The sequence below is a fragment of the Pleurodeles waltl genome, chromosome 10, assembly GCF_031143425.1.
Source record: "Pleurodeles waltl isolate 20211129_DDA chromosome 10, aPleWal1.hap1.20221129, whole genome shotgun sequence".
NCBI classification, from domain to species: Eukaryota; Metazoa; Chordata; class Amphibia; order Caudata; family Salamandridae; genus Pleurodeles; species Pleurodeles waltl.
Window position 1 is genome coordinate 444872619 of NC_090449.1, and position 15216 is coordinate 444887834.

The window sequence follows — 15216 nt, forward strand, 5'->3', positions numbered from 1 at the left end:
TGTGTGAGCCTGCCTTCAACAACCAGTCGTCGAGGTAAGTGAAGACTGAAATCCTCAACCTTTGCAGATGAGCTGCAATCATCGCCATCACCTTGTTGAACACCCATGGGTCACAGATAAAGCCGAAAGGGTGCACAGGAAACAGTCCGTGCTCTTGGCCCACTATGAACCACAGGTAACGTCTGTGGGCAGGCAGTTTGGGGATCTGGAAGTAAGTGTTCTGCAAGTCCAATGCTTTTATCCAGTTTCGTGGATGTAGGACAGACAAAACTTGAGCGAGCATGAGCATTTTTAATTTCTTCTTCAAGAACTGTTTGAGAAGGTCTACCACAGGACAAAGTTGTCCATCTTTCTTTCGTACCAGAAAGTAGCAGAAATAGCAACCATAACCTATTTCTGATGAAGACACCATCTTCTATGGCTCTCTTCGCCAACAAAGCCTGCACTTCTTAATGGAGCAAGGAGAGATGCTCCTCCATCAGCCGATCACTAGTGGGTGGCATGGGCGGAGGAGTGTCACAAAGAGGAGGGAGTAACCCTTTTGGACTATATATAGTACCCAATGGTCATATGTTACCGACCACCAGTTAGGGAGGTGATGGTATATCCTACCTACCACTAGGTTTCCATGATGGTCTCAGGGCGAACTGAAGAGGTTTGGGAGGCAGCGGCTGCCGGAGATGGACTGACCTGACAGCTGGGCACCTGTCCCATGTGCTCTCTGGGACCCGCACCCTCGTCTGCAAAAAGGCTGGGAAGCCTGCTTGAGACGCCTTCCATAGCCACATAATGGGAGGAAGGTGGATTCGGGTTGACAAGCTGCCATAGGCAAGTCCGAGGACCTGGCCGTAGCCCTGATGTCCTTGAAGAGCCCAAGCACTGAATACGCCTTGTCTCCAAAGAGACAGAGCAATCAAAGGGCATGCCCATGAGGGAAGCCTGGACATCCCCTGGAAAGCCCACCTTCTCAGCCAGACATGGCATCACAAGGCCACAGACGAGGAAATCGGTCTACCTAGCAAGTCTGTTATGATATGTCCACATGTGATAGGGAACTTCACAGAAACTCTCCCATCACCAACAGCCTGAGAGAGTATGGCCCAGGCCTTCTCCGAGAACATAGGTAGCACTTGCCAAATGAATCCCATAGGGTATGGGAATAACCCAATAGGCATGCGGTGTTCACTAACCACAGTGCCAGGCTAATTTAAGAAAATATTCTCTTATCATAGGTGTCCGTATCTGGTGGGGTGGTAGGGATTCTCTATTTAGTGGGGTGTTAGGGAACATATCATGGTGAATACAGGATGAGGAGGCTTGGTCCACTAAGCTCACAGGGGTGGGATACTGAGTAATGATATTGGTATCTCAAGGAGAAGGACGGTGGGGGTGGGCAATCATCCTAGTCACAAGAGCTCCTGAACAGGTCTTGGAACAGGCCATAAGCAGTGCATCCATAGAGAAAGTTCTCAGAGGGTGACTCCTGGGTGAAACACCTGTCAAGACGTTAATCTTGACTGCCACTCAGAGTAGGTTAAGGTCCAGGACCACAGACACCTTGTGAACGACCAAGTAAAAAAGGCTCCCTCCTCCAAAGCCACAGTAGGAGGGAAGACCAGGTCAGTGTCAAGTGAGGTGTCCAATCCTCTGGCTACACAAGTTGCTCACAGCAGTTTCCTCCTCACCTGGATCTTCTCCATAAGGGTCCATGAACCACCCCCAAACGTCTCTCTCACCAGGCCTATTTATCAAGTAAAGCACTGGCTCTGCTCCAGGAAGGATGTCCTCCATTGGTGCCAGACACAGAATTGAACGATGCCCATCCGGCTACCTCATGGAGTCTGAAATGAGGATGGCGCCGCCTATGGGCATCAACACTGAAGCAGGTGCCAAGGAAGGTCTGTCTCACCGCAGCTCTGCTCTGGATCCAGCGAGGGGTCCTTTTGGCTAAACTGGTGCCAAGGGCAAACCTACTGGTGTGGTTCCAGTAGGGGCCCCTTCTGCGCCCATGGGGCCCAAAGGCACTCCAGAGGGGCTGGACCATCCAAAGATGAGGCCAGCATGGCCTCAAAGTTCCTTCAGCTGGGAAGAGGTCATTCTGGCTCTGAGGAAATCTGGGAAGTGCAGAGCAGACCCAGGTTCAAGGTCCACAGACTTGTGAGGCCTAGAGTGCTGACGCTTCGTCATGTCAGATGACTTTGACAGATGCAGGGAAGTTGAGGTGTGTTTGGGCTTCTTTGACTTACTGTGCTTGTGGGAGTTCCCTGACTTCCCAAATAGGCTAGATTGTGACAAGGAATACCGGGAACTGCTCTGCAAGCGATCCTGGGACCATTCACACAAATGGGACCTCGAGCGTTGCGGATTCGACCAACATTGGGCGACAAGAAGCTTGAAGGATCACTCCCTCAGCACCTTTGGATGCATGGCGCAGCAGTCCTCCCATACCCTGGAGTCCTGTCCCGGCTCCAGGGACCACAAACACACCAAGCAGGGATCTGTCATGACATTTGCCTATGACAGGCACCACATGCTTTGAAACTAGCCGGTTTCTTGAGTGACATCAGGAGATGAAATCTCACAAAAACAGGTTGACAAAAAGTTGAAAAAGGCCAGTCAAAAGTGACTGAGGGATAGTACAAACCGCATCAGTGCTATCTGGCACGGAAAGGAAAGAACTGATGTCAACGTGCTGAAGTGGCGGCGCCTTTATAGGTAGCACACACCCAACTTCTGGCACAGACGATGCCAAGTTAAAGGGCATCACCTACAAGCATGCAGGGGTACTGCACGAAAATCTTCCAGATCCAGTCTGATGCCTGGGGATATTCACAGGTAAGTAATCTGCAACTAGAAGTATCTATCATATTTATACAATATTTATACAAAACTGTTAGAAAAAGGCAAACTACAGCACTGAACACAAAGTCAGTGGCTATATTCCATAAAATGCTTGCAAACAGTTACAATGATTGTCAAGCTCCATTGTTCACAAACCTCCGATAACCTAGAATGAGCACGGAGGGAATGCAAGCAGTATGTAAGAGGTATTAATTGAATCACAAACAGTTAATATTTGCATATCTACCATTATAGACTCATATTCAAAAGAGAGGATTGTAACCATCTCAACACAACAGGATTGTTTGTACCTCTAAGGTTACTTTAAACAGCTGATTCAAACCAGATGTTCATAAAAACAAGTAGTGAAAGCAGAGAGAAAATCAAACATTGTCATCAAGTGAAGAGGGAAAAGCTAAGGGGACAGTTTCTTGGAATTTGTGCCAGTACACACTGGGCAACTGGAGGTACACCGACCTGGTAAGTGTCAAAGGTGAATAACCTAAGATCACTCAGTAGTCAGAAACTAGGAATCATCTTGCTTACTAGCCAACTAGATACCAGACCGCCACACGTCAGGTCAAAGGGGACAATTATAACATTGATAAAGAAGAAAAGATGATGGAAAGAGGGATGTGCTAGATAGGTGACCACCCATCTCAAATAAAAGGGCATGGGTTCTCTCCATCGCTGGTGGGATGGTAGAAGCACTTTCCTCTTGCAGGAGCTACTAGAGAGCCTTTCAGAGGCTTCTCCAGTAGAAATCATGTGTGGTCCTTACACACTGGATACAATGAATGAAAAGCAGAAAGAAGCACCTGGGCACCAGGTTTACTTTCTGGAGGCAGTACTCATCCTCAGTCTTGCAAACGCCATTCATACATTATAACAAATACTTGGGAGACCATTAAAATAGACAAGCAAGCATTGTAAATAAGCATGTAACGTAACTCATACACATTAATGATTGGAATACATTACCACAGTGATAACGTTTGCATAAAAAATGAGCATGGACTGAAGGTCGCAGTAATCGGATGTTAAAGCCAGGGCCTTTGCAGACAGAATCACAGAAGACTGCCCCTCTGAGTTTACATTTAAACAGAACCACTGGAGGTTCTCCCTTTTCTCAGTCCACGCTAAGGGTGTCTATGAGAGACTTCATAATTGCAGTCTGACAAAATACTCATTACTTATGACTCATTTAGAGCTTCCAGTTTCTGATGATTTATGCAAAGTAGCCTGTAATAGCCCCAAAGTTATTATTTCCTATAGTGATGGAAATGTCCTTTAAATGGTTAATAACTTGGTTCTCATGGTTACTTCTTATGGAATATCGTGAAAATATGTTTTTGTGTGACTAAGATAGTTTAAAAAATATAATTATGGGTCAAACAGCGATTTAAAAAAAATCTTAAAACCATATACATTTTTTTTTAACTGCTTACCTCTTGTACAAAAGTTGCTGCCGCATCGTTCTTGGCAAACACTTGATCAGTGTATGCTTCTTTAAATGATCATTTAAGAAATTCTCAAGATTTTCTACCTGTGAATATATTTTTTGCTCAGTTAAAGGGAGGACATAAATTCAACTTGGTCAAGATGGCATATGTTAAGCTGATATGGAATGATACTCTGTCAATATCAGATAAAATAACATGATCTCTTTCACTATTAGTTATGAGACGTTATTTTCTTTTATCACATCAACGGTGTCATAAAAATTATCATATAATAATACACTTAATATAAGTCATGCCTCTTCAACACATCTCTGAATGTCTAAAGTATTCATATACTTTACTATGTCAAAAGGAGCTTTGCACTATCCTATATTTTGGGTTTTCACAGCAAAGAATAAACTGCAACAGCAGCTTTATTAGAACTCTGCAGAAAGAGCTCTGTTGAAAAACTTGTGGTACTGCAACTATGGGTTTGCTAACACATTTTTAAATCTTAATACAGCCCTAGATGCTTGCATGAAGGTACATAATGATTACCATTTTAGCGTAAGACAGTTTGGTATCAAAGAGCATAATGATCTAATCAAAACAATGAACTCTCAAATTTACTGCCGTTCACACAGACGGATTAGTGCATAGTAACAATTTTCCTCATCATTGCCATTTTACTTTTTAATTTATGCTCAATCACTTTTCAAAATATTAGGCCAGCAAACTATATATAAGTCAATAAATGAAAGGTCCATTCAATGATTGGGTGTCTTTATAACTGCTGAGGCTCAATGTACCGTTAATGCTCGCTATTAGGTTTTAGAGCATACCTGTTTAGGAGAGCCATGCTCCTGAGTTTTTGTTTGCTTGTTGCATTCTGGTGAGGCTAATCTTCTTGAGCCACGGAAGGAGAATGGAAGGTAGAAAGTAGTGAGCTGCTGGAAAGACACTTAAACAATGGTACACTGCACTGCCTCACCCACCACTGCTGTTTGTAGAGCCCTATCTCAAGAGGGTGATGCCGGACAAAAAGTGAAGCAGCTTCTCACTGAAAGATCCTACAATAGCAAGATGATGCCATCGTACCACTGAGTCCTAGAGGATTGCTGTTAAGACCAATACATGAGTCCATTAGACATTCTATTCTAGTGTTCCCGATTTCCAAGTTGCTCAGTTTAAGAGGTATGTGCATGGAAATGGGATACACTTTGTCCATCAGTGGATTTCATACGCCCCTACAGCAAGAAGGACAGAGCCTTTTCAGAGTTAAAAAGGCTAATTTTTCCTTGGAAATCGAACCAAGTTTAAATTCAGAAAGCACCTGAACAATTCGTTTTTTAGTAAGTTATCTTCTTGTATCAATGTTAGTTGCAGTTTTTTATTCTTTTTTTTTTGCCTTTAATGCATTTTGTTGTTTCATCCATTTCTTACCCATTTTAGGCTGACACCTGCAGTGCAAGGGGCTTTGTGACTGTCAAATATAAACAAGAACAACAAGAGAAAGGTTGCATCGATCAACAAAACCTTACAGCCAAACGTCCATGGAGGAGGAGCTTTAAGGAACGAGCAGGTGTAACAGATTTGGAGTGTTCTGTGTCTGGCATGAAGGCAGATGGGAAGTCACAGAGATAGAAATTAGGTCTCTGGTTGGCAGTAGTTTGCAACCTGTCCAAGTAGGGACCCTCGCTCTAGTCAGGGTAAGGGAATCACACAGCTAACCTAACCCCTGTCCACCCTCCCCTTGGTAGCTTGGCACAAGCAGTCAGCTTATCTCAGAAGCAATGTGTAAAGTATTTGCACAAAAACACACAGTAACAGTGGAAAGCATCACAAAAGAACTTCAAACCTGTTTAGAAAAATAGATAATATTTATCTGAGTATAACAATGCCAAAACAACAGAAATCCAACATACACAAATAAAGATACAAATTTTCAGACCTTAAATCTTAGCATAGAGCTTACAAACACAGTAGCTCCAAATGGGGCTATCACAACGCCTTGACGGAGTTGTTCCCAATAGTCCGACACCACTCGCAAGGGAGTGTGGGCTGGTCACAGAGGCGCATGGACCCCAGATACAGTAACTTGCAAAACGAGGAAACCAAGATGTTGCACGGAGTCGGGGAGGTGAGGAATCACTGAAACCAACTCAGCGTCAGTTCCTTACTGCTACTGGGTAGGTGAAGCATTGGTTCCTTACTGCCAGGTAAGGGAGGGGAGGAGTGGCATTGGTTCTTTTTAATTGCAGAGCTGGTGATGCAGCTTTGGTGGTGAGGTGTTGGTTGCTTACAACAGGGTGGCGTAGATGAATCCAGAAGGTCAAGACACAAGGTGCCAACTTCGCGAGGTCGTGATCACACCACGGGGCCACAGGTGCTGCGGTGGAATTGGAGTTGAGTGACACAGCACAGCACCCAAGCCTCACACTTTGGCGGGACTTAGGAGGTGCTGCGGTGGGCGTCGGGCCTACGGCATTGGTCACGGTCATTGCACTCAGCAGGGTCCAGTGCAGGCAGCATCACAGAGTCAGACAGTAGCTCCAGTTCCGAGTTCGCTCTGTAGTTGATGTGCTTGTTTCTTCTTGGTTACACCAGAATTCACTTCCAAGGGTCCAAGAACTGGATTTTGCACCACTTTGCTAGTCAGGGCTCTCAGCAAGAGAACCCAGGTGCTGGCAGAAGAAGTCCTTGGTGTCCCTAAGACTCAGGAGGCAAGCTCAGTCCAAGTCCTTGTAAAACCTCTGGAATCAGGATGTAGAAAGCAAAGTCCAGTCCTTTCACTCCCAGGACAGACACAGTTATCAGGCCAGCACAGCAAAGCAACAGGCAGAGTTGGCAGTCCCTCCTACAGCACCCACCTCTTTTTCCTGGCGGAATGTTATCATTCCAGAAGGATTTTAAATATTTGTTGTCAGAGGTCCACTATGTATACCTATTTATGTCTCTGAATTAAGCAAACTTCAAAGAGAAATCTTTACAGTGCACAAGACCCTGCCTTGGCCACAGGGGGTTGGAGACTTTTGTGTGAGGAAAGGCACAGCCCTAATCAGGTGCAAGTGTCATCTCTTCCCACCACTCTAGTTCAGGAAGACCCATCAGTCTGGTGATGGGCCATCAGGATATGTAGGGCACATCTCCGCTCCCTCTGTGTCACTGTCCAGAGTGAGTACACAAACAGCCTAACAGTCATCCTGGCCCAGACATATATTCTTGCAGACAGGCAGCGGCACAGAATGGTTAGGCAAGAAAATACCCACTTAATAAAAGTGTCATTTTCAAACCTACATTCAAAAAACAACTTCACCAAAAGATGTATTATTAAATTGTGAGTACAGAGATCCCAAACTCCATGTCTCTACCTGTTCCCAATGGGAAATGACACTTAAAAGATATTTCAAGGCAATCCCCATGTTACCCAATGGGAGATATAGGTCTTGCAATAGTGAAAAACGAATTTGGCAGCATTTCACCATCAGGACATGTAAAACAGACCATTACATGTCCTACTTTTTATATACCCTGTATTTAGGGGTAGCTTACTGGTAAGGAAAGAGCAGGTTTGGGCCTGGCAAGTGGGTGCACTTGCCAGGTCAAAATGGCAGTTTAAAACTGCACATGCAGTAACCACAGTGGTAGGCCTGACACATGTTTGAAGGATTAGTCATGTGGGTGGCACAATCAGTGCTGCAGGCCCACTAGTAACATTTGATTAACAAGCCCTGGGCACACACTGTGCACTGTACTAGGGACTTACTAATAAATCATATATGGCAATCATGGACAAACCAATCACCAATACAATTTAGACAGAGAGCATATACACGTTAGCACTGGCTAGCAGTGGTAAGTGGCCAGAGTCCTAAAGGCAACAAAAAACAGGTCAGAAAAAATAGGAGGAAGAAGGCAAAATGTTTGGGGATAACCCTGCTAAAAAGGATATTTCCAACACAGAGTAAGAGTTTCTGAACAGTGCCAGCTTGGCAATGATACGACTGGAGACAGACTGAAAATGTTCACAGAGGGCCATGAATAGTCTCAGCATAGGCATTCCAAGGTGTCAAGCATGAGAATCAAGGTGGAATGTAAGGGCAGTTAAATCACCAAAGGATAGGTCATCTTCTTAAAAGAGAAAAACTCCAGACTATCAGTAATTGATTATGAAGAAAGGACAGAAGTTACAGCAGGTGAAGAACGGTTTGTGCTCACTGAAAACAGACCTTTTTCTACTTCAAGCGTTCGCCTGGAGAAGGGGTAGAAGGTTTCTTATCAAAAAGGAGGGAATAGGGTCTTGAGGGTTAGCAGAGCACACAGCATTCTAATCAGCTGCACTACAGAGTTTGTAGCGCTTGCAATACTCACAGTACTAGAGTCTTTCCACAAATTGGCGTACAATTTTTGATCTCCTTACTGGGTGGGATGTATGTATGAATACTAGATATGTCTGTTTAAGCTACTGAAGACAATAAGTATACATAACTGGGTGACACCTGTGGCTATCACTACACTCCCCTGCAGACCTCACCAATTCCCCCATTTATCCTTCAACAGGTAGGCGGAGATTTAAGCTATGACCAAGGTTGTATTTCTGAGATGTCAAAGTTTGCATTTTAGGAGAAGGTTTCCCAAAAAGCCTGTTAATATTCAGTTGGTTCACAAATTACTGAAAATTGTGTGTTTAAATTACTGAGGAAAAGTCTAAAAGTTGATGCAAAAATGCACCCCCAGCAAACTCCTGTGAAACATACGAAATCATTTTGGTACACTCACCCTATATCCAATATAATTTACTTTATTTCATATTTGTGTGAATGGACTTTCAAGCCTGTAAACATAGGTTAATCTAGAGCTTGTATCACGGAAATTGTTGCATCATCTTTTACTAAATTATGATTTCATTCAACAAATGCATTCAAATTAAACAAAACGGACTCAGAGTTGTACATTAGTATATTCTGTGCAATTGTAATAACATCAAAGGAACCAAGCTTTTTTTTAATGAGGTAGACCCAAATCATGGTGCCGGCTTAATCTACAGACTACTACTCCACATTAATAAAGGTTTTGTAAATCCACCTTAAACATACTTCCACTTATCTGGCCATTCACTTTTTTCATAAGTGATGCACACACACACACGGACCTTTACAATGCTTGACCTCTAAAGTATAACATTGTCAGGATTCATCCAGAAAAACCAATGTTTAAAACATCACACAGACAACTGTCCATTTTTTTAGCTATTGCAATCGATGAGGCTTAGTAGAAAAAAAAAAACCAGCACCTGTGTTTGTGCATTATACTATGAGCTTCCACTATACTTTACACCACTGTACATGCACAGATTCAAATATTTCAATTAGTCTAATTGTTCACAATGGGGACTGAACAATCATACATCCTTCTACCCACAAACTGAAATTGAGAGAAAAAACAATCACGCTATATTTATTGTAACTTGAAATTAGCACCTGCAGTATTGAAAAAGACAATCCGTCTCACTTTGCCAATGTTTTCTAGTTGATGTTGGCTTTTCCTTATAAAATTAAACATATGCAGTGGCAAAGTCAAACGAAAGGGTGACAATATTGGATAATTATTCTGTATATTTCCAAGCTAGTCCCCACACTGGGTCTAGGCACAATGGGATGCCATCTAGGAAATACAAAAGGGCAGCAGTGTTCACCGCCTGCAGAGCATAAGATGTGGAGGTAGGGTTATGAGAAAGCAATCAAAGTTGCCATGTTTTGTAACTGTGTATGACTTTCCATACCTTCAGTGAATGTGTGTGACATAACATGAACAAATGGGTAACATTTTCAGTGACACAGAGCTATTGAACTGTACATTTATGCACACTCGTTTTCATTTTAACGGTCTAATAAAGCCTCAAGTCTGTGAGAAGGGATAACTACTATTTCTCTAAATATGTGGACACCTGGGTTTTTATAAAGGCATTGCAATCGGCTCAATTATCTTGTACCCAGACTTGAATGCAGAAACCTAATTAGCTCCAGAGGTCTGACTTCATTTAACAGGGCACCAATGTTCACTGCACTGAAACTACCATAGTCACCATAGACAAAAAACTGTTTATAAGTGTAAAAAGCCACATTTATTTAAACTGCTTAAGGTATAGAGTGGAGCATGGGATGTTCTAATTACTCTAAAAGTAGTATAGCATAATAAACACAAATGAAATAATCAAAAAAAAAATCTTGAGACCTAAAATCAAAGCACAGTTACAATGACGTGGGGGTTGTTTTAGTCTGACCGCATCAACAAACCAACCATTTAGAAAATTGCACATTTATCATAAACAGTTCCTACACGTTTTGGAGATTAAAGCTTGTCAAATCATAATACAGCCCATTACATGGACAATGATTTCTGAATAACAGATTAAGTTTAAAACATGCACAACGCCATAAAGGCTCTTGTAGAAAGGCACAGTATACATAGTAATCATACAATGAAAGTGTAATAGGTATACAGTAATAAAATCAATATTTTATTTGGGTAGTGGTTATATATACACTCAGTAAATTAAGTTTTTCATATCTACCTTTATGTTTTACTGACAAAAGTAGGTGCAATCAATGTGTTGAAATTTAAACTGCAAATCTCGCCTCTTAACTCCAAAAATTACTTCCAATTACATATGGAGACCTCACACAGAAAGAAAGCAGATAAGAGTAGTCTAATTAAGCTGTCAAAAATACAAATCAGAACCTTGATACAGGAACCATGCTAGAAGTACTGCAGCAAGATTTCTTAATTTAAATTACTGACAGCAGTACTCTCTCATTGGACGGGGACGCAAGGCTGGCACATACCAACATAGTCCCAAGAATTTGCTGCATAGCTGACAAGGTTTCAGATCACTTACGTGTGACATTTCTATAGTTTCAGACCGGCTATGACGGACACTGTACTTCAAATGTGTGACACCTACTATAAATCAAAGCAATGACCAGGATCTGATGGTCTTTTAATTTTCCGTCACCATATCCAAACATCTCACAGCAGACTCCGGCCTAAGCATTTTCTAATATAAATACAAATACACACCAAAAAAAAATCCGCAAATATTGAAATATTTGGTTTAATTCATAATAAGAAATAGAAAATGTTCTCATAATTGCTTCATCCGTATACACTATTAATTCTAATACATTCATTGTAATGATATTTAATTTTAACCATTCACAGACCCCCTGAGTAGGCCATGCAGACCAAGGGGTTCTGGGAGCAGAGGTTAATAAGCATTGTATTAGACAGTGGACTGAACAATTCTAGGTCTGGGGAAGGGGGGTGTCTCAATCAGTCCTGTTGTCACATTCACATCATTTTCCTCTTCATTTACTCACTCTGTTACCTATTATCCAGGCTGCACGTGCTGTGATGCACATACTCTGCTGATTTCAGGCAGGCTTTTTCTGGTACTTGCCATGGAAGAAGCCTGCTCTTTGATTTAACTTCTGGTCTCGCTGCAGTGCTCTTCCACAAGACTGTTCCACTGTAAGGCCAGGTCTCTCTTTCTGACTATTAGCTGGTGGTGGTGTTGTCAAACTGTTAAGAAGATTCTGCTCTATGTGTTTCTGTAAGTGAAGGAAAGTACCATCCTTCTAGCATGGTTACCCCCTCTTTTTGCCTGATGTCAGTGTGTTTAGACAGTGGTTCACTGGAATCCTGCTAACGAGGACCCCAGTGTCAGTGCTCTCTCCCCTATATTTGGTTGCCGGTAAACTTTTTACATGATCCTTTGCCTTACATCCTGGTCACTACACTTAGACACTGTAAGTCACCCCTTTGGTAGGCCCTTCAGCCCAAAGGTAGGGTGCATGTCCCCAAGTGTGAGGGTACCCTTGCATGAGCAGGTTACCCCTACAAATTGCAGACTCCATTCCCTAGGCTTTGTTAGTTGCGGGGAAGCCATTTTAAGGTATGAAGTGGACACTGAACAACACAAGTGGTCCAACTACATAATGGCTTCTCTGAACCTAGGCATGTTTGGTATCAAACATGTTGGAATCATGCAACTACACTGATTCCAGTGCTAGCTGCATGACCCCCTGTACTCTGATGAGCTGGACTCAAGAAGTAGAAGGCAGAACAAAGGCCTTCCTGCAAGGGAGAGTTGTGACCACCTCTCCCTGTGTATTAGGGGTCTAAGGGCTGGGGTGGGGTGGTCTCCAAGTGCCGCCAGACTGCTTTGAAGGGCACATTTGGTGCCTTCCTTGCATAATCCAGTTTGCACTAGTTCAGGAACCCCCGGCTCCCACTCGAAACTACAGAAAGGACAGGGGAGTGACCACCCCCCTGTCCAGCTCCTCCTTTAGTGAGGTGCACAGAGCTCTGCCAGGTGGCCGGTTGATTCTGCCATCTTGGAAACAAGATTTGCAGTGGCCCCTGGGAGCATCTGACTGCTTAGGCTAGGTAGGGAATGTCCCCGACCTCCTCTGATAGGTGGGTCACCCCATACAGCGAACAACCCCCTTTTAGGGTTACTTAAGGGCTCCCCACTGGGTGGGTCCTCAGATTTGTCAAGCAAGACTCTATAAGGAACTCTCTGCAAGACATCTGCTCGTGGCCTTTGGAACCGCTGGTCTGCTTTGGAACCAAAACAAGTCTGCTTCTGGTAGGAAGGCTCCCACTGCAACATTGTTTCTCCAGATCCTGCAAGAATTCTGCAACATTCGAGGCTGTGCATCCTCCAGGGTCACAAGGACTCTGTTTGCACCTGGAAGCATAAAGGAATCTCCCTTGGAGTGAAGGAGTCACTCCCCTACATCCACAGGCACCTCAAGACAACATTGACCGGCTGGTAGGGTACGCTGTCCCACAGACATCGAAAGGCTCTGCATAACAGGCGGTGGGTCTGTGGCCTTTTCTGGGTCCTTCCCTCTCCTGCAACTCATGTGATGCGGGACTTCTGTTCTGTTGTGCTGCTGAGGTCTCTTTATGACTCCCTGGGTCCATCGCCTGTTGGTCACTCGTAGGGCTCTGATGACTTCTACTAGCCTTCCTGTGTGCTGAGGGCCAGTCCTGACTCCACCCCGAGGGTAGAGTCCCCCGGACCTTGTTGTCCCCAAAACTTTGCAAATACATCTTCAGCTCCTGCTTGCATTTGCCAGTGCTTGTTGGTGGTCCCACTCATCACTGATCCGCCTGTAATCCATCAACCATTGAGGGACAGCTCGTAGGCAACTCCTAGGATCTTCTGCAGCTCCTGGACCCCGCAGCTGGACTTCTCCTTTCACCGACCTGCAGGAACTTCACCTCTAGGAGGGTGGGTATTGGCACCTGCACCTCTAAGGGTGCTGGACTTTGTCCCCTTCCTTTTCAGGTCTTCCAAATCCGGAATCCATCCCTAGGTCCCTCTTGTCTGGCCCACGGGTCGCAACAGCAGCTGGATATCAGAGGCATCCACTGACTTCAGTGAGAGTCCTTTCACCCCTTTTCATCCAGGTCCCTTGGTGTAGGTACTCCTGTCTTCTGGGTATCCTTGGGAGGGGACACACTCAAACCTTCCACTTGTCTGCTGGTTTCCTCAGGGTCTGCTGGAAAGTGTCCTGAAACACGAACTCCAACCACTACTTCCCTGTGTCAGCCTATGGGACGACTGGGTAGGTAACCCCCTGCACCTGATCTCTGGGAACACTTGCTGTACTTACCTATGGTGTTTTCATCCTTCCCCAGCTAACTACCATACTCACCTTGGTTGGGTTGACTATTTTGCTTTCTGCTTGCTTAGTATATGATTTGCCCCCCCCAATAGGGAGATGTACATTTTATGAAATTTCTGCTGGTTATTTTGGCCATATATTGTGTGTATATAGCTCCAATGGGAGATATACCAATGCTAGTTTAGTAGTAGTGCTGCAATAAAGAAACCTTTAATTTCGCAACACTTGTGTAGTTCTTTCTTGTGAGTAAGTTACTAACTATTGTGGTATTGCAAGTGCTTCACATCCCTCCTGGATAAGTTTTAGCTGCTTGCCTAAGATAGCCTTAGAAAGCTTTGGCTAGCTGGACACCTATTCGCTATCACTAATGGGTTGCTTGGACTCAGTATTAGGGTGCCACACCAGAGGTGTACACCATAAACTGAGCCAGCCTCATACAGTAAGCCTCAGATCAATCAACAGGGCAAAGTCTGGTTGATCAGCCACTACAGATGGGAACAGATACTCTGTGCCCAAAGGCCATCATCCCAACAAACATGTGACCACAGGGCCAGTGAGGAGGAGTTGATCAACTTCATTAGTAGTCATTCATGAGAGGTGGGCGAGCCAACAAATTAAGGGAGCAAGCCTAGTCAAAGTGAAGCCTAGGGTCGGCCCTGACTCTAAAGGCCCATACATGAGCTGAGCGAAAAAATATTTAGCATATAAATGATGGCACAAGCTTCATGGTCGATTAAGATAGTATCTTCAAATTCCAAAATGGTATGTTTCATTAACATGTGAAAGTGTTTCACCTTAGTACATCAGAATGTATCTTTGTACTGCAAATTATTTATTACAAAAAAAGAGTATTTTAACATCAATCAATAAATATTCCTGTTCTGCCCTGATTACACTATTAATGAACTAAGAGGAAAGTGTGTTGTCATGTATACTCCATATGCTGACTGACTTTATATTACAGATGAAGCACCTCTGTAGTCTTTTACATCAAACATGAGTGTTTTTGTGTGACGCACATCTAAGACTCACATATTTGAAGATGGTGCCCATACATGATAATAAACAAAAATGAGGGTTGGTGAATTAAAATATTTATTTAGGATCGCACAATTTGGTCAAGCAAGGAAGAAGCATTGGTCCCAAATTTCCCAGCTGCAAACTGGGTGCCTTTGGCTAAAAAGTGTCTCTTTCCCACATCAAAAATGACTGCCCTGTCCTTAACTTTTGAGAGT

At 43.7% G+C, this 15216-nt stretch overlaps 1 protein-coding gene across 1 annotated transcript in view; it reads right to left on the reverse strand.

Annotated features, from left to right (window-relative positions):
* The window catches only part of GTF3C1 (general transcription factor IIIC subunit 1), a 1928973-nt gene that overhangs the window by 1157608 nt on the left and 756149 nt on the right, over window positions 1-15216 (reverse strand). Inside the window, exon 17 of the mRNA XM_069210709.1 lies at window positions 4290-4387. Within this exon, the coding sequence (XP_069066810.1) occupies window positions 4290-4387 (98 nt within the window). The remainder of the gene's footprint in view (window positions 1-4289; window positions 4388-15216) is intronic.